The 25,189-nt window shown below is 57.9% G+C and overlaps 2 protein-coding genes and 1 pseudogene across 5 annotated transcripts; 1 reads left to right on the forward strand and 2 right to left on the reverse strand.

Moving 5' to 3' along the window:
* Nucleotides 1-116: 116 nt before the first annotated feature.
* On the reverse strand, nt 117-7,496 carry LOC132480536 (tigger transposable element-derived protein 1-like). Its single transcript, XM_060084773.1, has 4 exons — nt 7,489-7,496; nt 6,511-6,799; nt 4,226-4,259; nt 117-3,911 (listed from the first exon to the last, which is right to left on the reverse strand). Exons 1-4 carry the CDS (start codon nt 7,494-7,496, stop codon nt 2,056-2,058), a joined length of 2,187 nt encoding a protein of 728 aa, XP_059940756.1. The 3' UTR covers nt 117-2,055.
* Nucleotides 7,497-7,767: 271 nt separating this feature from the next.
* Nucleotides 7,768-9,096, reverse strand: LOC132480149 (WW domain-binding protein 4-like; annotated as a pseudogene).
* Nucleotides 9,097-10,603: 1,507 nt separating this feature from the next.
* On the forward strand, nt 10,604-20,418 carry LOC132480136 (myeloid zinc finger 1). Of its 4 annotated transcripts, none has more exons than XM_060084060.1 (6): nt 10,604-10,914; nt 12,161-12,596; nt 12,991-13,174; nt 13,674-13,744; nt 13,843-13,963; nt 18,702-20,418. In XM_060084060.1, exons 2-6 carry the CDS (start codon nt 12,201-12,203, stop codon nt 20,237-20,239), a joined length of 2,310 nt encoding a protein of 769 aa, XP_059940043.1. In that variant the 5' UTR covers nt 10,604-10,914; nt 12,161-12,200; the 3' UTR covers nt 20,240-20,418. The 4 variants fall into 4 exon arrangements, with proteins under 4 accessions (XP_059940043.1, XP_059940045.1, XP_059940044.1 ...); XM_060084062.1 differs by having other exon boundaries at nt 18,804-20,418; XM_060084061.1 differs by lacking the exon at nt 10,604-10,914 and adding an exon at nt 10,925-11,259.
* The last annotated feature ends 4,771 nt before the right edge of the window (nt 20,419-25,189 follow it).

The raw sequence follows: 25,189 nt of genomic DNA on the forward strand, positions 1-25,189 counted from the left end.
AGCCCTGTCCGCGAGGCCCTCTGGGAAATGTAGTCCTTGGCCCGCCAGAGTAACAGCCCGGGTGACCTACAGACACATTTCCCAGAAGGCAGCGAGCACCAGCGCTCGCCGCCGCCGGGAAATGGAGTTCTACAGTGGCCTTCAAGGGGGAGCCAGTGGTGCGACTCCCGACGCTCCGCGGCGCCTTCCCGGAGGTGCTGGCGGTGTCCCGGGTTCCGAGGTAAAGAGCTGTGGAGCCAGATGGGCTCATCCGCGCGACCTCAGATCCCCTCGCTATCCGTCCGCTCGACTGTGCCAGGTTGCCGCTCAGTTGCCTCTCTACTCCTCCCGCCCGGCGGATGTGGCATTTCCTCCCACCTGGTCACCTGCCTCTTTCAGCTGCTGTGCCGCACTCCGCCTCCATCGGGGCTGCTCCTGCTTCCCCGTCCTCAGGGCTTCACCAGCCACACCGTGCTAGGCCGCCTAAAACAGGCCCCTCTCTGATGCCTGGGGCAGCACCTCCCCAGAAAGCCTTCCGTATCATGTCCTCTTCCTCTGACCCCAGCTAGGTTTGGGTCCCTCACAAGTCGCCCATCGTAGCCGTCGTCACACAGAACGTAACAGCCTTTGGGCCGGCAGCTCCTGAAGCCGGTCTCTCCCACCCTGGTCTCCCCAACACCTAGCACATTACAAGTGCTCATCATTCGTGCCGTTTATTAATCCGGTCAGTCACCGGGCTCCTAAGAAAAGCTCTTCTACGTCCCCTTGCCACCCCTTTTGCCACTCCCCCCAAGAAAGCAAACAAGGGACCTCATCTGGCCTTTCTCCCAGGAAGGCTGGACCCTGGAACCCCTCCCTGGCCTCCGGCCCCTTTTACATATGGACAGCAGGCCCAGCACTGCAAGTGTTAGCTGGGACAGAGGTAGAAGGAATCCTTTCTCCCAGCTTTACTCTTGGCATGCGTGTGTGTCACGGGCACACGTTCACAGACACATGCAGGTACCTGTGTCGAAAGGAGTCCAGGAAGCCAGACAGCCCTGGCTCACCGCCTGTGACTCACCTAGCTGGAGTACAAGAACTCCTTCCCTTGATGACTCTCTGGGTTTTGGTGGCCCATATGGTATGTCTACAGAGTCAAGTGGATACCCCAGCGTGCTTGCTGTTACAATCTAGGGGGACAGGAGAACAAGCTGGAATGACGGGAGATAGCAAGACTGTTCAAGGAGCCAATCCATTGGAATCGGAGCCATGTTTCTTTCTAACCTTGGGGAGAGGCTGGGCTACAGCCAATGTGCTCGGAGCTGACCCTGAGGTGGCCACTGAGCCCTCAAGAATGGCTGAGATTTTCCAAAGAGCTCTAGGTCTGGGAGACCATTAAAGTGACAGAAGGCTCAGCCTCAGAGGCTGGAGGGAAGCCAAGACAACCACAGCACAGAAACCCAGGGAAGAAAACATCTCCAACCAAGGAAAGCCACACACGCCCATGGGCTCGGGCACAGGGAAGGTACCAGAAACCTCAGACAACAAAAGCTGTGGAAGCCGGAAAGAGTGAGGATGGCACGGAAGGTGAGCAAGGAGAGTAGGAAACCCCCATCTAGAGTTGGCTAGGAAGAGTCACAACGGTGCACGGACAGGTCAGGGTTGGCAAATAGGAGAGGCTTGTCTCAACCCTGGCCCCTCACCACAAGGAAGGCTACCCTGGTGGGCTGTGCTTGGCAACTGCTCTTCTACAGGGTGTGTCTCTGACACGGATGGGCACTCCTGGGTCCCGCAGCTCATCTGCCAATCAGAGACCACCCCCCTCTTGTTTCCCAAGGCTGATGCTCTGTGTGCCACTGTACAAAGATGGCAGTGCGTGAGGTATGAGAACGATGGGTGAGAAGTGGCAGTGTCTCCCCTCCAGAAACGAAACATCATCAGACAAAGCTCATCTGAGGTCAGGCCCAAGCCCTATATCACACAGGACAGCCACAGAGGTCTGTCCTTGAGGGTTTGTGCCCTTGGCCAGTTGCCCACCCTCTGTGGGCCCCACCTGGGGTGAGTGCAGGCTTTCTGCCAACTCCTTTGTTGCCACCATCATGGGGCCCCTTGAGGCCCCGCAACTGCCCGAGCCTGTCGCCTCCTTTCCCGCTGCAGCTCTCGGAGGTGGGTAAGGGCACAGTGGACACCCCGGGACACCCGCAGGCTGCGTTCCCGGTTGGGATCGTTCTCTATGAGGACTCGCAGGCCAGCAGCAAAGTGGGACAGCGCCTGGGCCAGGTGCTCAGGGCGCAGTGCACCCACACTTACTTCCTCAGTCTCCACACCCTCCATGGCCTCCATGAGATCTGACTCTGGTCTTCTGGAGGCCAGGCCTTTCCCCGCCTCACAGGGCAGCCCAGAGTCACTGACATCCCCGACCTCCACCTCCTGGGGGATGCTGCAGGGCGAGGGCTCCCCATGGGCCTGCAGCAGGTGGGCAACATCGGCCTCGGCCACATCCCCGAGGCCTGCGTAGCTGGCTAGTGTCACAGTGCTGTGACGGAGCTGGGGGACGGCGTTGGGCTCGGGGGCACCAGCGGGCACGCACTCGGGCCACAGCTTCCTCCAGGCGCCGTTCATGGCGGCAGGCTGCAGCGCTGCCCAGGCCTTAGCAATGTTGTCTACAGCCGTCATGACAGTATAGCTGTGCCAGAACTCCCGCACGGAGGGCCGGTCTGTACCCGCCGTCTCCTGGACCAGCTGGCTGAGTGTGTGGCGCAGATAATGGGCCTTGAAGGTGGCAATGACACCCTGGTTCATGGGCTGGATCAGGGCTGACGTGTTCTTGGGCAGGAACTCAACACGCACGTGGGCTGAGAGGCCACCCAAGTGGACAGGGTGGCAGGGTGCGCTGTCCAGCAGCAGCAGGGCGCGGTGTGGGAGGCCATGGCTGGCACAGTAGCTTTCCACAGCTGGGCAGAAGCAACCAGTAAACCACTCCTGGAAGATGCTAGGCGTCAACCAATCATTGCGGTTGGAGCGCCAGACCACAGGCAGGCTGGCCTTGGAGCAGCCCCTGAGGGCACGCGGGTTCTCCGAGGGGTACACCAGCAGGGGCTTCAGCTTGAAGTCACCAGCCGCGTTGCCACCAAGCAGCAGGGTCAGGTGGTCCTTAGAGGCCTTGGCCCCAGGCCCAGCTGTCCCCTCCAGTGCCAGAAGCATGCGCTCAGGCAGCCGCTTCCAGAACAGGCCCGTCTCGTCCACGTTGAAGACCTGCCGTGGTGAGTAGCAGCCCTCGTCCAGAATCGCGCGCAGCACCACGGGGTAGCGTGCGGCAGCCTGGGCGTCGGCCACGGCCGGCTCATCCGTCAGCAGCACGTTGTGGCGCAGCTTGAAACGGGCAAACCAGCCATTGCTGGCCCCGAACGTCTCAGCCTGGGCGCCGCTGCCCTGCTCGTGCTGCAGCTGGGCAAAGAGCCGGCGCGCCTTGTCCTGGATGAGCAGCGTGCTGACAGGCAGGTTCTGCCGCTTCTGCTCCTCTATCCACAGGCTCAGGAGGCGTTCCATGCGGCCCATCAGCACACCCCGGCAGCGGGTCAGCTGGGTGGTGCTGACGGGCGTGGCTGCCTGAGAATTGGCCCGGATCTTGTCCTTGTTCACGCGGATCGAGGCAACAGTGGAGGTGGCCAGTCCCAGGGCCCGGGCGATCTGCGTCAGCTTCTCACCCTCCTCAAACCTCCGAAGCACCTCCAGCTTCACATGCAGGGTGATGGACTTCCGGTCCCGCTTGGCACTGTGGCGGAGGCCAATCCCAAGGGGCGCCTTCCCCAGCACCTGCGGGTGGGGGATTGTCTTCATGCCGCTTCCCCGAGCCATGCACCTCAAGAAGCTCTCTCCCCACTGCCCGTCCACGGTAGCTACTGCCGTGCCCACAATGGCCTCTGGGCCTCTCCTGCCACGCCCGCCTCTGCCTGAAGAGGAGAACACATGGGCATTAATGTGTGAGTACATGAGAGTCTGGACCACTGCCTGGCCTTCCCATGCTCTGACCTAAGGCCCCCAGCCCTGCTGACCACTGCCTCAGAGGCAGGCCCAGTCCCTTCTCTCCCTAACGCTAAAGACACTGCAGACGCACTTGCGAGCATACTTTGCGTGTAGAGGAGCATTTCGTTTAGTTTTAGCTGCTGAGACCAAAAACAGCTCTGCGGGGAGACTTTGTTCTTCCCCCAGAAAACCTCTCGCAACCACAAGGAGATGCAAAGAGAGTCTAGAGATCCTGACCCACCTCTCAGACACCGATGAGCAGAAGCACCTCCATGCTGTTCAGAGACACGAAACATCAGTGTGGAGACTGAATAATGGCTCCTAACCACATCCACATCCACATCCCGATCCCAGGAACCTATGAGTAAGTTTACCTTTCAGGGCAAAAGGGACACTGCACGTGTGATTAGGTTAATAATCTTGAGAGGCGGAGATTATCCTGGATTATCCCAGTGGGCCCTAAACGTAATCAGAGGGATCCTTGTAAGAGGACACAGAAGATTTCACTCAGTCAGAAGGCAATGTGACCACTGAAGCCTAGAGCTTCCAGAAGGAACCAGCCCTGCCAATACCTTGATTTTAGCCCAGGAGCCCCATTTCAGATTTCGGACCTCCAAGACTCTAAGATAATAAATTTGTGTTGTTTTAAACCGCTAAGTTGGGACTTCCCTGGTGGCGCAGTGGTTAAGAATTCGCCTGCCAACGCAGGGGGCACTGGTTCGAGCCCTGGTCCGGGAAGATCCCACATGCCACGGAGCAACTAAGCCCATACGCCACAACTACTGAGCCCGCGCGCCTAGAGCCCGTGCTAGGCAACAAGAGAAGCCACCGCAATGAGAAGTCCGCACACCGCAACGAAGGGTAGCCCCCGCTCGCCACAAGAGAAAGCCCGCGCGCAGCAACGAAGACCCAACGCAGCCAAAAATAATTAATTAATTAATTTAAAAGTAAATAAACCACTAAAGTCTGTAGTAATATGGTAAAGCAATCACAGGAAACTAACAGAGAAGGTAACCTCCTTAATTCTTGTCATCACCGTGGAGTACCTGGGGATAGAGGACGAAGGTTGCTCCCCACACAGCAGTCGGAAGGAATGATTCAGTAAGAAGCAAGTCGGCGGGGAGTTCCCTGGCGGTCCAACAGTTAGGACTCCGGGCTTCCACTGCAGGGGGCACAGGTTCAATCCCTGGTCAGGGAACTAAGATCCCAGCAAGCCGCACGGCGCGGCAAAAAAAAAAAAAAAAAAAAAAAGCAAACAAAACAGTGGCTCCTCTGCTCAGAGCCCTCCCAGGCCTCCCACCTCCCTGAGTCAAAGTCCACAATCATCACCAGCTTTGTCGAGGGCCTCCTTTGTCCTTTGCCTACTCCTGACCACATCCTCAGGGCAGACTAAGGGCACTCCCGACCCAGGGGCCTTTGCTACTGTGGCTCTTTGGCCCACAGTGGGGGCCCTTCCCTGTAATCTGCATGGCTTATTCCCTCTTCTGCAGGTCTCTGCTCAAATGTAACCTAATCAGAGAGGCCCTCCCCACCTATATTTTATTATGCATCCATCACACGTTGCCTGAGGGCAGGAGCTGTACCTACTGAGCACTCTGTTTGGTCTCCAGGCCCAGGAAGAGAGCCTGGCACTTTGCAGGCATCCAACAGTCACTTGCTGACTGAATTATTTAATGACGTATAGTGATGGAGGCAGGCTTCTCGCTTTGTCCCTTTTGCATTTCAAACCATGTGAAAGTAGCACCTGATCAAAACAGTAAAAGTTTTTTTTTTTTTTGAAGGAATGCGTGTGAAAAACAAGGACAGTACCTGACAGGTCTTTGTGTTTTGGGAGTGTCTGTGGCACCGAGGAAGAGTACCTTCAGGGACCCATGGGCTGCACCTGGCTTAAAGGGGAGGTGGGCATGGGATAAGGCTTCCTGCCTGGAAGGAGGCCCCAAATTCCGAACCACTCACGCGCCCATCCCTCCATCTCCACATCCCTGCCTTCGCCTGCTCACCCACAATTTTTTTTTAAATAATTTTATTTAGTTAGTTAGTTAGTTTTGGCAGCGTTGGGTCTTCGTAACTGTGCACGGGCTTCCTCTAGTTGCAGCCACTGGGAGCTACTCTTCGTTGAGGTGCGCGGGCTTCTCACTGCGGTGGCTTCTCTTTGTTGAGGAGCATGGGCTCTAGGCGCGCGGGCTTCAGTAGTTGTGGCACGCGGGCTCAGTAGTTGTGGCGCACGGGCATGTGGGATTTTCCCCGACCAGGGCTCGATTCCCAACCACCGCACCACCAGGTAAGTCCCTCACCCACATTTTTAAATTAAATTCATTCATTCTCTCCCTCCCGCTCTATAAAGTCCCCAAGCCGGCCGACGGGGAAGGCTCGAGACTACATTTCCCAGAAGGCCGCGGGGCCGCCGGAGGCCCCGATTGGCCCCCTCGCGCGCGTCCGTTCCCTACCCCCACGGGAACCAAGGGTATAGGCGCCTCGGCCCCTTCCCCCCAGAGCCCGGTCTCCCGCGCGCCCGACCGCTCTCACCTCCGGACCGCGACGTGGGCCGGCTTCCTCAAGTGGGCCGACTGAGCTGCGGCCTCTCCCCATCTCCGGCTTCAGGTGCCGCTTCCCGGCGGCGGCCGAGGCCAGCCTCCATCTTGTCGGCGGAGGCGGAGGTTGCCGGACGACGGCCGGGATTGGAGGAGGCAGCGTGGGCCCCGCCCCCGACGGCCCGCTAGGTGCTGCGTCCAGTCGCCCAGGGCCTACCGGGAAACGTAGTTCGGCGACGAGGCCGCCGAGCACAGAGTCCAGGCGGGGGCGCCCAAGGCCGCCTCTGCCCAAGGCCCGATTTCTCGCCTATTAATTTCTCTCTCCTGTCTTTCCTGCCGTCTACTTTCGGTCTCTTTCTTTTCTTTCTTTTTTTTTTCTTCTTTCATAAAGTTTTTAATAACCTATCATTTTCTTACATGTACACTAGTAACCTTAAAAAGACAAATATTTACTACCAAATGTTAACTACTGTACAATTTACAAAAAAATATAATTTTAAGAATTTGGAATAATAAAGGAAAGGTACCTACTTCAAATGGATTAAATAAGAAAATTCCACTTTTTAAGAAATTTAACCAGGAAATGGGAACTTTCCAATTTCTCTAAAGGAACACCAACTGAATTATCACAGGTTGTGAATCTTCTCTTACGTGGTCTAATTCTTATTTCTTGAATAATATCAGTGTGCAAAAGTAATGCATTTTTGGGACTCCCCTGGTGGCGCAGTGGATAAGACTCCATGATCCCAATGCAGGGGGCCTGCGTTCGATTCCTGATCAGGGAACTAGGTCCCACATGCATGCTACAACTAAGAGCTCGCATGCCACAACTAAGGAGCCTGCCTGCCACAACTAAGACCTGGTGAGACCAATCAATAAATAAATAAATAAATAAATATTTTTTTAAAAAGTAATGCATTTTCAGTGCAGTACAAGTATATTCACATGAGTAAGAATTGAATAAAGGCCTTACTTTTCCATGTTTTAAATAACAGGTACATAGCATCTTATATTATGATGTAATTAGCAATTTTTAGACACTGAACATAATACACTGTATTACAATGCAATGTGGTAGGCTTCCATTTTAGGAACAAAAATCAATTTCACATGAAAAAAGATTTATTTTAAATTCACATAAAATACATTTAGAATAAGTCTAAAATTTTAGCATTAAGTAATGTAAAAAAACACAGAGGAGCTTTCTTTATTATTATTACTTTTATTTTGGCTATGGCAGGTCTTAGTTTTGGCATAGGGGATCTAGTTCCCTGGGATAGAACCTGGACCCCCTGCATTGGGAGCACAGAGTCTTAACCACTGGACTACCAGGGAAGTCCCTCCATGTGGGTCTGATTTTTTATGAGCTTTGGATTTTTCTTCATTTGGACCTGATGAATACCCCTGGGCATTTTTTTCTGTGTTTCCGATTCACTTCCGTTATCACTATTTTTTTTTCTTTAAACTTTACTTTTAGCTTTTGCATTTCTGTAGAGACCTCTCCTTTCCCCCCCCCCGCCTTTTTCTTTTATTTATTTAGTTTTGGCTGCGTTGGGTCTTCGTTGCTGCACGCGGCTTTCTCTAGTTGCGGCAAGCGGGGTCTGCTCTTCATTGCTGTGCGCGGGCTTCTCATTGCGGTGGCTTCTCTTGTTGTGGAGCACGGGCTCTAGGCGTGCGGGCTTCAGTAGTTGTGGCACACGGGCTCAGTAGTTGTGTCGCGGACTCTAGAGTGCAGGCTCAGTAGTTGTGGCGCACGGGCTTGGTTGCTACGCATGTGGGATCTTCCTGGACCAGGACTCGAACCCGTGTCCCCTGCATTGGCAGGTGGATTCTTAACCACCGCGCCACCAGGGAAGTCCCATTCCCCCCCCCCCTTTTTCTGCTTGGTGTTCCACATCAGAATCACAACGTGAATCTGATGATTTGGACTCTTCTTGGGTACCAAGTGACTTTTCATTGACTTTACTAGAAAGCAGATCGCCAGAGTGTGGAATGAAATCATCAGGTTTTCCCCATCCGGATTCCCCTGTTTCTGAGTTATGATAATAGGTATAACCGTCTGCACTTAAACCTTCTACCCAAACAGTCTTCACTGCCATCTTTTTTAAGTTTCCTTGAAATCCTTCAGGTTTCTCCCACTGAGATGCTCCTGTGATAAGATCATCATGGTAATGGTAACCCTCAGAGGTTATGCCTTCTACCAATCTGCCCTTTGAAGGGTCTTTTTTTCTTCTTCTTCTTCTTTTCTTTTGCTGATTTGATGCAGAGGCGGATGGGATAGTGCTGGTTACTACTGGTGATATGCTTGGCTCTGAAGTTTCTGCCTCTAAGCCCAGGCTTTTCAAATCCTCTTGGTATTCTTTCAGGGCCGCTGCCTCCGTTGCAGCGAACTCCTCTGATGCCTCTCTCCTTCCTTCGCCCTGTCCAGCCCTTTCGCTTTCATCTCACGGAGCGTCTTTGCCACATTTTCCTTATGAGTCTTTCCTCTTTCATGAACTTCAACACTAGACCTATTGTCCGCAATCCAGCACCTGCAGTAACCAGAGAATTTCTTTGGTTGTGACCTCCAGGGGTCTGCCATGACTGGACCAGCCGCCCCGAGGGTCGCCCCCAGGCCCGGCTGAGGCTCGCGTTCCCCACGCGGGACAAGCCAGGGCCCAGCTCACCGCGAGGCCTGCCGGAGCCTCCGCGCCTGGACGCGGTCTCTCTCTTTCCCACCATCCTCGCTACCTCCTGTCCTTTCCTGGGTCTGTCTCACTGTTTCTCTTTCTCCCTGTCTGTCCCCCATTCCAGAGAAATGGTTCCCTTTAGACTGTCAAAATATAATTTTCGAAACAGCTAAAAACAAACTCCGTGAGCACATGTCAAATATCTATTTACCTCCGGTGGGAACTAGCAGGATGACATAGGTGGTTCTGGGAACATGAGAGACAAGGAACAACAGAAAGGGTGAAAGAATGAACAGTGAAATAAAAGCGCCAAGTCGGATCGGTAGTGCCCCATGGGGCAGGGGGCAGGCATCTCAGTGTCCTGCTTAGTGTCCTACTGGGTGACAAAAAACTTAGGGTACCCTTCTCTACTGGACAGAAAGCATTTACAACCTGTCAACCTTTTACTCGTTAGCATCTAACTTCACAGTATCTGGACTCTGATCAAAAGCAGTTCACTTAACAAAAAGTTGCTTCACTTAGGGAATCAGATGACCTGAAGCAGGCTTGGTAGAGACGGTGCTAGTTCTTCTAGTCATCTTTTTTCTCTTAATGGCAAGTTTTGGATAAGTTTTCTTAACATGTGTCCCTCCCGCTCCGTCTTTCTCTCTTCTTGCTGTCACCTTTCTCTGAGTCTTTAAAAACTCTCGATCCACTTTACTGTATCTCTAATTCCTGTCCCTTTCTCCCCTCTTGCTTCTGTACTCCTGATCCTTGTCTGTCCCTTGAATCTCGAGCTGCACGTCTTGTCGCTGTAAATCTTTGTCTCTCCTTTCCTCTCCATCCCGCCCTGATCGCTCTCCCTCTTGTTAACTGTACTGACACGCACGTCTGCCCAGCCCTGACTCTCTGACCTAGGTCTCTCTCTGTCCTGCCCGTGTCTCTGTCCCTGTGTCTGTTCACTTACTTTCACTGTCTCTCCTCACAATTCTCCCCGCCCCCGAGTCTGTGTCTTTCTGTCCTGTCTCTCTCGCTCCGCATCTCTACCCTCACCCCACCTCTCCCATCCTCTTTCAGACGCCGGCCGGTACCCAGGGTTGCCCTGGAAACCGCCTACACGGCCCACTGGTTACCATGAAGACGCCCGGGCCCGCCTACCGCCCGCGAGCGCAAAAAAAAAAAACTGTCATCGCGCCGCGCACGCGCGCGGAGGACTGGCTGACCTCCTCCCGGACAGGAGCCGGCCAAACCTCTCTCCAAGGCGAAGTGGGAGAAGCTCGCTCGCGGTCCTGAGGGCGGTGGAAGGGGTGGCCGTGTCGCCACAGGGGGTTGCCATGGAGACGGGGGCTGACGGCGTCCTAGAGAGGGCCGTGATTGGTGCAGAGCCCTGCTAATCCCCGGAAGCCCCGTAGAGAATTCAGGGAGACTTGGTGGGGGCATGCGCGGTTGGGAAGGCGGTGCGGCCGCCCGTTGCCCCCTGAGAAGCGTGCTCGCATCGACGGGCGCCTGGACGCCTGGATTTGAGGCTGGGAGCGCGGGAAGACGCGGCCCGGAGTGTGACCCGATCGTTGCGAACAACGCTGCCCCGGGGCACAGCGGGAGGAGGGTGGAAACTGAGGCGAGGGTCGGGGACGGGCAAGGCGGCGCTCCGGATGGTGCGTGGAGCATTCTGGGAGACATAGTCCGGCCGGGGAGGGAAGGTCGGCGAGTGCGCATGCTCAGGAGCGCGGAGCGGCCCGCTGAGCGCGGAGGTGAGGGCGGGGGCCCCTCAACCGGGAAGGTTCGGGCGGGGACGGGGGCGGCGGCCCAGCGGGATCGGGAGCGTAGGACAGGTGCCTGGGTGCCCCCCGTGGCCGGGCCGAGCGCTGTCGCGCGCGGCTCGTCAATCACTGCGCGTTGCCACGGCGACAGAATCTGGAGTCCCCGCCCCCAGTTGCCATGGCGGCACCCGGGCCTGCCCCGGCTCCCTAAAGCAGAAGGTGCCCGCCCAGGCTTCTGGTAAATGTAGTTCAGGGAGCTCCGCAGCGCCGGCCCGATTACGGAGGCCCAGCTGTCTCCTGGGGTTTCAGGTTGACTTGGAACCTTGAGGAGCGAAGGTTAGACCCACGGGATCAGGCGGCCCTCGAAATCGAATCCACTTCCTTAATAAACTCAGATCTCTCCACAAAGGTCGCACTGTACCTCCAGCTGCAGAAGGAGCAGCGCGAGTGTGGTGGGGGTGGGGGAAACGGAGGTTCACAGTGGCACAGCGACATGCCGAGGTTACGTGGCAAATAGGCTAGGCAGAATCTCCGACTTTCCTTGCAGGTTCCGAGTCCAGTGGTCTCGGCTGCTTTGTAGCTCACCTCTGAAAACTCCCCTGTTACCTCCTAGTCCCACCTAAATCAGAAAACGGAGGAGATGGTGGGGCATTGCGTGTTGTGATAAGTCGGGCTCAGAGAACGGGGCTGAATGGGGGGAGAATGGTGTCTGGGTGCTGGGCCATACAGGTGACCTTGCACAGGTGTGGGGTGGGGCAGGTGCAGTCAGGCTGCGCTGTGAAACCGCGCTGGGAGGGGAGTGGTCTGAGTGAGAGACAAGGCGGGAGAGTGGACACTGCAGTGATAGACTGGCATTGGTGGGGGGAGGGGTGGTAGTGGTGCGGATGCCCAGGCAGTGGATGTTGTAGGTGGCATTCACCTGGTAGAGAGAGGGGTGCAGAGCAGGGGTCAGGTGGTGCATGTAGAAGAAGCGTGGGCTTTGCGGGAGAGACGAGGTGCCTTCTGGGCCTAAGAAGCAGCCCAGGAACAGGGGGCTACCAGAGACTCTGCACAGGCGCAGCTAGGGAGACTCACCGAGGGCTTACCAGCTCCACGGGTCCTTGGTGCGGGGCCGCCTCTGTGCCTCAGTTTCCTCATCCTCCTTCCACTTGGCGGGCCTCGGGATTCAACAGCACAGCATCCAGCAGGCTCTCAATAAGCATTCGTCAGCACCGTCCTCATCCCATTCCTCCCCCAGGGGGAGACGCTGGCCTCAGGGCCCCAGCCTGGTCTTTCCAATGAGGCCCACAGCTCTGGGCTCCCCGGGCCACGCACCCCCAGAAGATGAGGGGCCCATCACGGTGAAGCTGGAGGAGTCTGAGGAGGAGGGTGAAGCCGCCCCATGGGATCCCGGCCCAGAGGCTGCACGCCAGCGTTTCCGGCACTTCCGCTATGAGGAGGCAGTGGGTCCCCGCGAGGCGCTGGCCCGGCTCCGGGAGCTGTGCCGCCAGTGGCTGCGGCCCGAGGCGCACTCCAAGGAGCAGATGCTGGAGCTGCTGGTGCTGGAGCAGTTCCTGGGCGCGCTGCCCCCCGAGATCCAGGCCCGCGTGCGGGGACAGCAGCCAGGCAGCCCTGAGGAGGCCGCTGCCCTGGTCGAGGGCCTGCGCCGGGAGCCAGGAGGGCCCCGGAGATGGGTGAGTCAGTGGCCCTGGGGTCGGGGCTGGAACAGTATGCATCTCTGCCTCTTCCTGGGAGGTGCCATGCTCAGCCAAGACACTGGTCCCTTGTGGTCTGGAAGTGGTCACCTGCAGCAGACCCTGTGTGAGGGCAGACGGGGTTCCAGGGCCAGCCTCACTGGCCCATCCCTCCATCACCTAGAGGCATGGACAAGGGATGCAGGGTGGGGAGAGAGGGTGGGTGTCAGAAGCAGGAGAGCAACTGCAGGTGGTCCCTTTACTCCTTGCTCAGTCCCTGGTGGACCTGGGTCCTTAGAGGACCTAGTCAGTCAGGACCCCTGGGGTCCGAAGATAGGGTGGATGCCCATGAACTCCCTACCTGAGCTCCTGATGGTGGGGGGCACCTCCCCAGGTCACAGTCCAGGTGCAAGGCCAGGAGGTGCTATCAGAGAAGATGGAGCCCTCCGACTTCCAGCCCCTCCCTCAAATCACACGTCGGACTCCAGAACCTGGACTTGAGATGCCCCATGGGGCCACACAGGAGTCGTCACTGGGCCTATGGGTGAAAGAGGAGCCTGGGGCTACAGAGGATCCAGGTGAGGGTAGGCAACGTGCCCATGCACTGGGGGTGCCCACATCCCGCCCAGCCAGTGGCCGTCATTATCCCTCGCATGCCAAGCCTGACCGTCACCACTGTGGTTCCTTCCATGTTCTCAGCTGGCATGGAGGTGGCTATTGGGGTTTCCTGGTGTGGGAGGCATGTGGGGTTCACTCCCTGAGGAGATCCACTGGGGGACATTAGCCGATTGCTCGAGAGCAGACAGAAGGCTGGGGTATGGGTGGGCACAGCGACGGAGGACCCCAAAGTGCTAGGGAGCATTCCCTCCTCTCATACGCCTCCCGGGCAGGTGCCAGACATGCCCACCCACACTCTCTGCCACTCCTGTGTGGACACTTAGAGCCCCCCTGACATGCCCAGCCCCAAGTCTACACCCAGGTCTCACCCCACCTGGACCCCAGCAGCTGGCACACCACTGAAGAGGGCAGCAGGGTGGGGAGCCCCTGGAGCTGCCTGACCCCACCCTTCCTCTCCAGAGCTTCTGGACTCTGGGCCTCTAACCAACCCCCAGGAGGCCACTTCCACTGTCCTACCTGAGGAGGCCCAGGTGAGCCCCTGCTCTGGGAGCCTCAGTGGGTGGGGGTTGGGTAGGCCCCTCCCTGGGCCTAGCCAGACACAGGCGAGCAGTGACCACTGCGGTTTCAGGGCTGTGGCGTGGCGCTGGACCAGGCCTCTCCCCACTGTGAGACCGGGCCGGAGGCGTCCTCATGGACGGAGCACGCTGAGGCCCTGTGGCAGGAGGAAGCTGGGAGCATCTTCTCCCCGGGTGAGTAACGTGGAGCCCTCCGCAGGGGCAGCACCGCCCCTGACCATCCCACTCCTGGCCCTGCTCAGGTGGCCCCCTCACTCCGGCATTCCCCGAGCTGCTCCATCGCCTGCAGCGCTCAACCTGCTTTAGCATCTCCTGCCCGCAAGAGCCAAGCCCCCCACTAACCTCAGGGCCCCTCCAGCTGCTGCTCCCCGCCCCCAGTAAAACCTCCTGAGAGCAGGACTTGTGCTCCCCACGTCCGCTCCCAGCCCCGGCACCCTGGATGGCCCCCGGGTTCTGGGCTTGCATCCCACTGATTGGGGGGCGGGGCAGAGAGGGACAGCAGGTTAGTAGACAGGGTGGGCAGACGGGGGGACCTTGACACAGGGTGGGGCCTGGGCAAGACAGAGCGGTACCCTGCTCTCAGGCCAGATGCCCTGCGCCGTCCACCTCAGCCGCACAGCCTACAACGGTCTGCCATCGGCCAGGCTCCCTGTTCCCTGGACCCCTTCTCTTTGTCGGTTTACTCCCTTGTTATTTTATTTTATTTATTTTTGGCTGCGTTGGGTCTTCGTTCCTGCGCGCGGGCTTTCTCTAGTTGCAGTGAGCGGGGGCTGCTCTTCGTTGCTGTGGGTGGGCTTCTCATTGCAGCGGCTTCTCTTGTTGCGGAGCACAGGCTCTAGGCACACGGGCTTCAGTAGTTGTAGCACGCGGGCTCAGTAGTTGTGGTTCGCGGGCTCTAGAGCACAGGCTGAGTGGTTGTGGCACACGGGCATCGTTGCTCCGCAGCATGTGGGATCTTCCCGTACCAGGGATCAAACCCGTGTCCCCTGCATTGGCAGGCGGATTCTTAACCACTGCGCCACCAGGGAAGTCCCACCCCCTTGTTCTGGTGAACCTTCCTGTGAACTCTGGTGTGGGAAGTAAAGTTCTGAGCTATGTTCCATATCTGACACACATTGGTATTACACTGAATTTTGGCTGAAGAATTCTTTTTATTAACTCTGTCTCAAAACATTTTTTTAATTGCTGTGAAACTGGGTCAAAACAGGTTTTATCACCACTGTTGGTGAGCCCTTTCAATTTGAAATCCACATTTCTCAATTGTGGGAAACTGGCTTGCATTGTTTCTTTGATTTCCTTCCCCTCCATTGTTCTGTTCTCTTGTTTCTGGAATGCCTGTCACTTGGTTATTGGACTCTAGGACAGATCCTCCAATGTTCTCTTCACTGCGATTTCCCCATCCCTTTCTTTCTGCTCTATTCTCCGGAAAATTTCTTCAGTTATAGCCTCCAGACCCTCCTTTGAGATTTGCATATCTGCTAGCAGAGTTTTAATTTTCCAGGAGTGTCTTTTTTCCCTGAAGATTCATTTTTTTTAACCACTTTCTGTTATTCTTACAGTTGTAACATCTTTCCTTATTTCTCTGAGGATAACAATAACTTGTTTTTTAAGCTTTCTTCTCCCAGTGTGGTCCCTCTGGCAGCTCTGAGCAGATGGGTGAGGGTCTTATCGGCCAGGACAACAAATCAGGGCTGGGAGAGGAGGGTGAGGGGTTCACTCCCCAGGGAGACTCACTTCTTGGGAAACATCAGTGGGTGGGTGGAGCATGAGTGGATGCCACTGAAGCAGTCGTAGGGCAGTCTGGCTGGGCTGCTTGAAGGCACCCCTGCTGTGAGGATCTTCAGTTCTCTCCTCTGAGTGTTCTAAGAAGGCACGCCTAGCCTCTTGCCAGCATCCCGGGAGAGAGGCTAGCGTCGCAGCGCCCAGTGTGACTTCCCTTAACTCCCTTGACCCCCTCAGGGTCCTCTCCCGCCCTCAACCCAGCCCTTTGCCAGGATGGGAGAGGAGGTCCAGAAGTCACAGCTACGGCACTGCCCACCACTTCCTCAGAATTCTGCAGACAGACCCAGGGCTGTTCCCTGCAGTAGCCCCGCCCAGCTTCAGCTTCTGAAACAGCTTCCCCAGCCCGCCTGGTGCCCCTGCCCCTTTGCCTGCGTGGCCAGAGGTACCTGGTACCTCCAGCTCCTGAACTGTTCAACGTCTGGGGTAAAACGGGTTGATTTCTTTCAGTCTTCCCCACTGCTGACTTACTATTCGCCTTCTCCAGTCTTCTGCACAGTTACCATCGCCCATTTTGCTTTCCAGAGTAGAAAATATCAGGGATTTGTTTGTTTCCTCTCTTCTTCTCTTCATCTCTGTGGATTTTATGCCTCAAAAAAACAAAACAAAACCTTTATGGTGGCTTTTAATGTTGTTTCACAATGAAACAAGTTCAAATAGATACCATTATTACCCAGAAGTCCCCATTTGCTGTTTTTTTATCAGTAAGGATCCAAACTCATTCTTTTTTCATAACCTCCTTGTTTTGTGGATACTGACCCATCCTTTGAGAATTTGCAAGCACCTTATGTTATTTCCGGCCTTGTTCGTTAGCTCGGTTTCCTTGGGTGTGAATGCTCCCACTGGGTGCACGGTTGACAGCCTGCCCGTCACAGCTCTGGGGGCTTCTTCTTTGTCCCTGCCCTAAGCATCATCCTCGGTGAGGGACTGCCACAGGTCCATCGTAACTCTGAACTGGAAGGCTCCTCTGGGCCGCTAGCCATTCAGTGGAGATACTTCTGCAGCCTCACTGAAAGCAAAAGGTCCACGAGTGCACTGGGCTCACCCAGGCTGTGTCCTCAACCCCCAACGTCGTGACAGAGCCTGGCTCTCATCCTCAGTCTCCACAGCCTTGGCCCTGTAGAGCACAGTGCACCAGGCTCTGGATTCCTGAATCTCACCGTCCTTTCTTGCTTTGGAGCTGCCCCAGGTATTTTGAAAGCTCTTTTCTTATGTTCTGTTAGTTGTGCATGTTGAAGCTGAGAGTAGCATCTGATACATGCCCCTTCTGCTGTTTCAGTCTTCAGCTGGCTGGCCAGGCCTGGCTCACGCTGTGTAGCTGACACTCCAGCCTGGACCTGCTTCTCTCGGCCCACAGCCCCACAGTCTCTCTGCTCTCTCCAGCCACACTGGCAGTTCCACCCCAGGCTCCTCGGCAGGTTCTTTCTCTGCAGCCCCAATCTTTCCTCAGGCTGCACTCTTCCACAGACAACCACAGCTCACCTCAGCCACCTTGGTCTCCCCATAAGGTCTCCTGGCTGCTCCCCTTGCCCTCAACCGAACATCTTCTGTGCAGCCAGAGCTTTTATCAGGAGAACATTTTGAATTGCTAGGACATTCACGTGTTAGAAAATTCAGAAAGCACAGGGGAGTATACAGTGGAATGCCCCTCTCCTGCCTGTATCACATGGTCCTGCACCCCAACAGCCAACATCACCGTTTTTTTGTGTGTACTTCCAGAAAGATTCTCTGCATAGAAGAACAAACACAAATTCAGGTGCATACTCATTTCCCGTTTTTAAAACACACGTGGATGCTTTATCTTCACACTGTTCCACGCCTGACATTTTCCGTGCATCTTCCCACTTGAACACACAGCAGCGAGCGCCCTCCTCTTTGGACAGCTGCATAGAGCCCACTGGGGCTCACCGTGGACACACCTGTTTATCCATCCAGGCCCCTACTGACATTCCTTTGGGTTACTTTTCAGTGAGAACTGAGAAACCTCCTACACTGGTCATTTCACACAGGGGGAACACAACTGGTGGTGAAGTACCTAGACGGGGAGCTGTTGGGTCAGAGGGTGGGAAACTGGACATGTTGATGCCTTTTGCCACACTGGCTTCTGTTTATGCTCGCAAGCGGTGCACACGAATGCTTGGGCTCCTGGAGTCAGGGTGTGGGAACGGTAACGAGTACGGCCCTAACACGCACTTTGCTTACTAGGAGGGGACTGAGCATGTTTTACGGAATTTAAGCATCAGTGACATTTCCTTTCCTTTTCCTGCCCTTTCCTCACGTTTGTCAGGTTGTCCGTCTTTCTTGTTGATTGACTGGCGCACCTTACTTTGGTTAATTAGTCCCTTGCCTCTGGAGAGTTCTCAGTTTGTCACTCGTCTTTTGGCTCGGAGGGTGTTTGCTGTGCACAGATGATTTCCTTTGACACAGTATAATTTTTCTGAGTTTTCTTTGGCATCTGATAGGTCTTCTGTCACCTACTGAAGCCCTTGCCAGTCGCCCAGTCTCCTTGCTTTAACTTCCTTCTTCTCCGTTGCCTGTGCTCACATCGCCTCCCTCCCCCAGCATCTAATGATGGAGTGCTCACAGCGTGGCTGGAACCTGCTCCTTTTATCCGCAGACACCCACCCCTGTCTGATCACATGCAGGCCCAGGACTCCGCAGGCCATGTACACACCACAGCACCCATGTTCACCTTTCCCGGCAGACTGGGCCCGACTCCTGTGCCCCACAGCCTGCGTGTGGCCTCTGTCCCGCGGGAGTCCCGTGGGCATCTCAAGGAAGGCACGGCAGACAAAAGTCCTGGTGGCCTGCATTCCCTGCCTCTATCCCCTGCCCTATTCCCTTCCTGTTGGCTCCACTTCCAGCCTCCCTCAGACCCACCCACAGCTCTGCATTTGTGGAAACCATCATCACCCACCCGGACAGTGCAAGGGCCACCTGCCCCACCTTTGCCCTACAGCCCTTCCAGAAAGGCGGTTTTCACAAACTTAAGTCCGACCTGGAAAGCGTGTCCCCAGCTTTTCAGTCTTCCACCTCCTGCAAGGGTCTGTCCCACTGTCACCTCCTTAGGGAAGCCTGCACAGACACCACCCCTGCCCCTGCCCACGTCACTTCTGTCTGCCTCCTTGGTCAGTTTCAGGTCGCTCTAGTTCGCACCGTTTCCGCAGGGCTGGAGTGGCTCTGGGCACAAGTGGGTTCTCTGTCATGAATGAGTGGATCCCCTTCTGCAATGCAGGGTTTACACTCCAGATGGACAGCATCTCTGCTGGCCCAGACACTGTGAGCCCCCACGTCCACCTCCCCTGGGACCTCGGCGTGGCCAGCCTCACGGGCCGACTCGAGTCACCCTCCCTCGAAGGTGGCTTCTCACACGCGCTGGTGCTCTCCGGCGACCCGGGAGGTGAGCAGGACCCCACGTACGACCCCCGCCAGGGCGTGGGCCCCGGGCTGGCCGCCGCTCGCTGGCGTGCCCCCAGGGGCCGGAGCCGGGGTCGAGGTCGCCCCAGCACAGGCGCCGGAGCCGTGCGAGGTGGCCGCTGCGACGTGTGCGGGAAGGTGTTCAGCCAACGCAGCAACCTGCTGAGGCACCAGAAGATACACACGGGAGAGCGGCCGTTCGTGTGCGGCGAATGCGGCCGCAGCTTCAGCCGCAGCTCGCACCTGCTGCGCCATCAGCTCACGCACACCGAGGAGCGGCCGTTCGTGTGCGGCGACTGCGGCCAAGGGTTCGTACGCAGCGCGCGCCTGGAGGAGCACCGGCGCGTGCACACGGGCGAGCAGCCCTTCCGCTGCGCCGAGTGCGGCCAGAGCTTCCGGCAGCGCTCCAACCTGCTGCAGCACCAGCGCATCCACGGCGACCCCCCGGGCCCCGGCGCGGCACCCCCCGCGCCTCCTGGCGCGCCGGAGCCCCCAGGTCCCTTCCCGTGCAGCGAGTGCCGCGAGAGCTTCGCACGGCGCGCCGTGCTGCTGGAGCACCAGGCGGTGCACACAGGCGACAAGTCTTTCGGCTGCGTGGAGTGCGGCGAGCGCTTCGGCCGCCGTTCGGTGTTGCTGCAGCACCGGCGCGTGCACAGCGGCGAGCGGCCCTTCGCCTGCGCTGAGTGCGGCCAGAGCTTCCGGCAGCGCTCCAACCTCACGCAGCACCGGCGCATCCACACGGGCGAGCGGCCCTTCGCCTGCGGGGAGTGCGGCAAGGCCTTCCGCCAGCGGCCCACGCTCACGCAGCACCTGCGCGTGCACACGGGGGAAAAGCCCTTCGCCTGCCCTGAGTGCGGCCAGCGCTTCAGCCAGCGTCTGAAGCTCACTCGCCATCAGCGGACGCACACCGGCGAGAAGCCCTACCACTGCAGCGAGTGTGGCCTGGGCTTCACGCAAGTCTCGCGGCTCACCGAGCACCAGCGCATCCACACAGGTGAGCGACCCTTCGCCTGCCCGGAGTGCGGCCAGAGCTTCCGGCAGCACGCCAACCTCACGCAGCACCGGCGCATCCACACGGGCGAGCGGCCGTACGCATGCCCCGAGTGCGGCAAAGCCTTCCGCCAGCGGCCCACGCTCACGCAGCATCTGCGCACCCACCGGCGCGAGAAGCCCTTCGCCTGCCAGGACTGCGGCCGCTGCTTCCACCAGAGCACCAAGCTCATCCAGCATCAGCGCGTCCACAGTGCCGAGTAGCCAGCGCGCGCTGCACCCCCTCTCCGCCCTCACCTCGTTCCTCCGTGCAGGGGGGCGGGGGGGACTGCAGAACACCTACCTCGCGGGGATGCTGTGAGGCCTGTGGTCACGTGGGTACAAGCCAGCCCTCTTAGGGCCCGGTGCCCAGTAGGTGCTCAATAAACAGTACACGGAACCTGCGTCTGGGTCTGCACCAATTCAGTTCCTCCCCACTTGCCTGGGTCCCTCTCTGCCCGCCCCACAGGTCCACCACTTTCTTTGCCACCACGTGACTCCGGTAAGAGGCAGAGGCTGGCCACGTCTGCGGGCTGCCCTCCTTGCACCACGGCTCCTGTACTGTTTGCCCATGTTCCCTTCGACCCACACATCTGCCGGCCAAGCCAACTGCCAGATGAGGACCTGGACTGGCAGCGTTCTCCCCAGCCAGCCAGTATCATCAGGTGCTGAAGTATCAAACTGGTGTCCAGCATGCCAGAGCCGGCCTGAGGATATGTGTTTATGAAACTTTAAACCTAGGGAGCCATTCCTTAGGCGTAAAAGCTACAAGGCTTTACCTGGGAATCCATATTCTTTCGAGACTTTCCTCTGTTCCCCGCAGACTCCAGCCAGTCCAAGACACGCAGGTGGCTGCAAGCCCCAGGCCAGTTCCCCAGCCCTCTAGTGATGGGTCCCATCATGCGCCGTGTTCTCCTCCCTCCCTGGCCCCGTGCACAGCCCCTAAGGGCTCCCGCACAGTGGGAGGTCTCTATCTTGAGTGTGTTCAGTAACTAGTCACAAGAAGCACAGCTGGCAGCAGCTTTCATGGAGATGGACAGATACTGCCAGTTCCAGTTCAGTGTCCTGCAGACTTGAGGGCCGGTGTCTCTGGAACCCTCCAGCCTCTTCCTGTGCCATTGCTTCTTTTGCCCTATCTTCCCCTTCCATCCTATTGCTCAAGCCTTGACACAGTCCCCCATTCCACCCATGGGTGCTGTAAGTGCCAGAGACAATGGAGAAAGGCAGTTCCAAAGAGAGCATCTTCATGCAGCAGGGTCTGGCTTGGGACTTAAACCCCACTCTAGGAGGGTGTCAGCCTGCCCTTGGCCTAGAAGGTTCCAGAACAGCCCTTCTAGGCCTGTATGTCCAAGCTTCTTCCAGAAGTGCAGCTGGACTTGCCCCTGCCACTCTGAGTCACCCTGATCCCCTCAAGACTTGGGCCCTGGTATGAGGGAAAGACAAGCCAGCCTGGGCCAGAGGCTTCCTACAGACATGCTAGAGAAGGCATGCTCCCTGCCTCAGCCCCCCTTCCTCCCCTCCCCTATTCCTCTCTTTTCCCCACCTCCCCGCTAGTCTAGCCCCAGCCAAGACCAGAGCCACTCTGGCATCTACTACGTCTGGCAAAGTCAGCAGCCCCCCCGTGCAGGGGCACTCCCGTGTGGCGCAGTCAGGCGTGGGGCGTCCCCGGACCCTCTGACACACTCACGGTTCTCTCTGATCACAAAGGGGATTCTAGGAAACCTGGTCTAGAATCTGTAGAATCAGAGGGGAGAGGAAGGCAGGGAGGGGCTGGGAGAATCAGAGCAGGGAAAGCACATGAATGAACACTGAGGTAGCCAGTGGTCTCAGGTTGGAGGAATGTTGCCGGAACTTTATAAATCTCGTAACATGGCTTTTTTTTTTTTTTTTTTTTTTTTACAACTTGTATGACTTTTATAATCTGAAACAAAGAAAACAAGAAAGCTCTCATCTTTGATCATCTTCGTGTTAATCATGAAGGGAAATCTGTGCAGATACAACTACATAAAAACATGAAATTCCACACAGGAAAAATTACAGCAAACATGAAAAGCATGGAGACATCCAGCCAGGGCCCCACACCCGAAGCCTTGAGAAGTCCATGGACCCACCTGCCAAAACAGCCCTCTGAGAAGAAATCAACATGAACAGCTATGTGAGGGCCACCCATGAAAGGTCATTTCTGCAGCTGGCCAGGCACACCTCTGCAATCCAGTCCTGTGGCTGCAGGTCGCGAACCCAAGTGTTACCATACTGTCATCAGGGCTGAGGGCTTGGACACAATGACCACTTGGCCCCACTCGGCCAGAGCCCTGTGAGGAACCCAGGAGAGGAATACCTAAGTACTGGTCATCTAAGAAAGCTACAACAGTGCCCAGCCAGCCTGTCCCTGGACTGTCTGGACCTGAGCCCATATCGTTCACTCCCAAGCCCAGCCTCCCCATGCCACGTCCATCCAATTATTCTCACCGGAAGCCTAGCCTCCCGAATCTATCCACTTCTCTCCACCCCCCAGCACTGTTCTGATCCCAGCCATCCATCTCCAGCCTGGAGGCCCACGGCACTCAGCCTCTCTTCCCTGCCTACTCCTGCTCCCTCGTTCCCCAAACAGACCCTTTCTTCCCAGTGCCAGCTCCCGGAGGCTACGCTAACAACCCTACGTGCACTTCCACCCTCACAACTCACCCGCCACGTTGTGCCCAGTCCCTCCAAGGCACTGGCCCCAGCTTCCCTCAGGACCTCTGCATGCGCTAAGCCCTAGGTTGCATCCTAAGAGACTGCAGGCCCAAGGGCCACAGGCACCTTTGCCACCAAAACCACCTGTGCCTCTCTGCCACTTGAGTGGCCACGAAGGTGACAAGGAATATACAGCTTAGCTGCACCACTTCCAACCCAGCCCCCTGCCTCAGTTAGGCCATCCCCTCCTCCCTGGTCCAGAAACCATGGCCCCCTTTGCCTAGCATTCTGTTGCATGGTCAAGTCTTCCCCCACTGGACGGTGGGGAAGCCACAAGATCAGAGATCACGCGAGTCGAGCTTTGGCTAGTCCTCTCCAGGGAACCAATTCCCCATCCCCAGGTGGGACCTTAGCGGAAGGGCCTCAGCAACTGGCCTGGGGATGGGCACATGAACCAGGCTGGCCAAGAGAAACCACCCCTGAGACTTTGGCTGGAAACCGCAGTATGGTCATCAACCCTCACGTCCTGTACAAAAATAAATAATCAGCAAGAGCAGAGCGGATGAGAAGAACGGACAGGGAGAGGGAAATTGAGTCTGGAAGAGCCCTCTGGGTCCCAGGACCAGCCAAGTCTGAAGCCTGAGAACCCTGGGATGGTTGCAATCTTGTCAGCCCCAAACCTGAGCCGTTTGCAGCTTCCGATCTCCCATCCTCACCCCGGCGCCTCTCCAGCACTCAGCTCTCAAGGGAGTCAACGAAGCCGGGAGTGTAAGGCTAGGACAACTACAGGGCTGAAGAGGTCCGTCTGGGATGGTGGAAAGAGAACGGAAAGGGGCGAAAGGGGGAGCGGCTGCACAGACACCACTGGGATCAGTCCACGGAGCCCAGAGACGCCGAGGGTACCCGGGCAGGGCCTCTGAGGAGGCTGGGGCCGGGATGGACGCCAAATCAAGACCCGAAGGGGCAGAGCCGACTCCCTGCAGTGAGGATGGGGCCGGGGTCGTTCGCCAAGAGGAGGCCATGGACTAAGCCTGCCCACCCCCAGCGCGGGCCCAACTGGGCCGCCGGGACTACTTCTCCCTTGGTGCTCCGTATGATGGCGGCACGTCGCCTCAGCGACTGGATGGGACGTGCGGCAGGAGCCTCATTCGGACGCGGGCAGGCTGAGAGACAGAGCCCCCGCCGCCCCACGGGCCCGGCCCCCCGCCCCAACCAGCCCTCGCGGCACCGCTCACCGCCTGACGGTTCCCTTGGTGACAGCCTGAAATCGCAGAACCGCTCCGCGCCGCTTCCTCCCGCCCCCACCCCCCCGAGGCACGCTGAGCTGTGATTGGAGGGGAGATGGGCCCCGCCCACATCTCACGCGCAGCCGACGGATGGTCGTAGGGCACCTCCGCTGGAACCGTAGACTCGTGCAGAGCGCGGCCCTTCCCACGTTCCGCTTCCGAAGTGTGTCAGCCTGTGTAAACCTCGACAGTGCTTACTACTCTCTGACACAATACACGTTTTATTTGTTAGTTTCCTCAACCAGACTCTCTGCGAGAGGGTTCTTTGGGTTTGCCGTGGGACACCGAAAGTGCTGGACCACGCACCCTCTGGGCAACGCCCCTGCCTTGCTCAGGCTCTGACCTGACCCAGCCTCAGTCTGTGACCCCCGGGGCCAAGTACTTCGTTTGGCCCGCCTACGCCGCCGTCTGCACGAGTGCAAGTGGGAATGGCTGGACCGCAAACGAAGCTGCCCGCATCTGCCCCACTTAAAGATGGCGGCAACAACGCCCCCCTCCCTGGACCCGCGGGCGTCCCCGGAAGTGACCGGCCCGGCCCGGCCTGCACGAACGGAAATACCCGAGCCTAGCCGAAGGAGCCCGATCCCCAAGTCCCATCGCGGAGCAACGCGGGGCGGTGGCGTCGGCGGCTGCGCAGGCGCACAGCGCAGGCCGGGCGGAAAGAGCCGAAGCGGGCAGGCGACGGAAATATCCGAAGAGGTGGGGCGCCCGAGGCCGTTGCGGACCTCCGCGCCGAAGCCGCTGCTGCCGCGGAAGCCGACCCTCCTCCAGTACACGGCCGTCGCCACCGCAGCCCCCGCCTCCCTCTTCCGACCCGAGCCGCAGCCCCCTCGGGAAGGGAGCGAGTGAACGGGCCAGTGGCGCGGCCTAAGGACCCCGCGCCCGCAGCCGCAGCTGGGCCTGAGGACACCGGAGCGGGCGAGGGGGAGGAGGGAGCGGCGGGTGGGGGCGGGGCCGAGCGGACACGAGAACAGCCGAGTGGGCCCGAGCGCTGCCGAGCGAGCCCGAGGCGCCGGGCCAGGCCGGAGCCGACTACGGGAGCCGACGCGGGCCGCGCGGTGGGCGCGGAGCGGCGCGGCAGGCCGGGCGGGCGGCGGCACCAGCCGAAGAGGCCGCGGCGGCGGGTCCGAGTGGCGGAGGCGGCAAGGGCGGCGGCGGCAGGGGGCCGGGTGGCCGGGGTCCCGGGCCCCGCAGGGGCGGCAGCGGCGGCGGC

The sequence above is a fragment of the Mesoplodon densirostris genome, chromosome 19 (assembly GCF_025265405.1).
Source record: "Mesoplodon densirostris isolate mMesDen1 chromosome 19, mMesDen1 primary haplotype, whole genome shotgun sequence".
NCBI classification, from domain to species: Eukaryota; Metazoa; Chordata; class Mammalia; order Artiodactyla; family Ziphiidae; genus Mesoplodon; species Mesoplodon densirostris.

Bases quoted from the DNA above. Each gene is read 5' to 3' on its own strand.
- LOC132480536 (XM_060084773.1), bottom strand. The intron at 4,260-6,510 runs GTGAGAGCGGTC...GTCTCTGAACAG, and splicing joins GCCCACGTCGCGGTCCGGAG to CATGGAGGTGCTTCTGCTCA. The intron at 3,912-4,225 runs GTGGGTCAGGAT...TCTCCTCTTCAG, and splicing joins TGCTCATCGGTGTCTGAGAG to GCAGAGGCGGGCGTGGCAGG.
- LOC132480136 (XM_060084060.1), top strand. From the start codon at position 12,201: ATGAGGCCCACAGCTCTGGGCTCCCCGGGCCACGCACCCCCAGAAGAT. The intron at 13,745-13,842 runs GTGAGCCCCTGC...CTGCGGTTTCAG, and splicing joins TCCTACCTGAGGAGGCCCAG to GGCTGTGGCGTGGCGCTGGA. The intron at 13,964-18,701 runs GTGAGTAACGTG...CTCCTTGGTCAG, and splicing joins TGGGAGCATCTTCTCCCCGG to TTTCAGGTCGCTCTAGTTCG.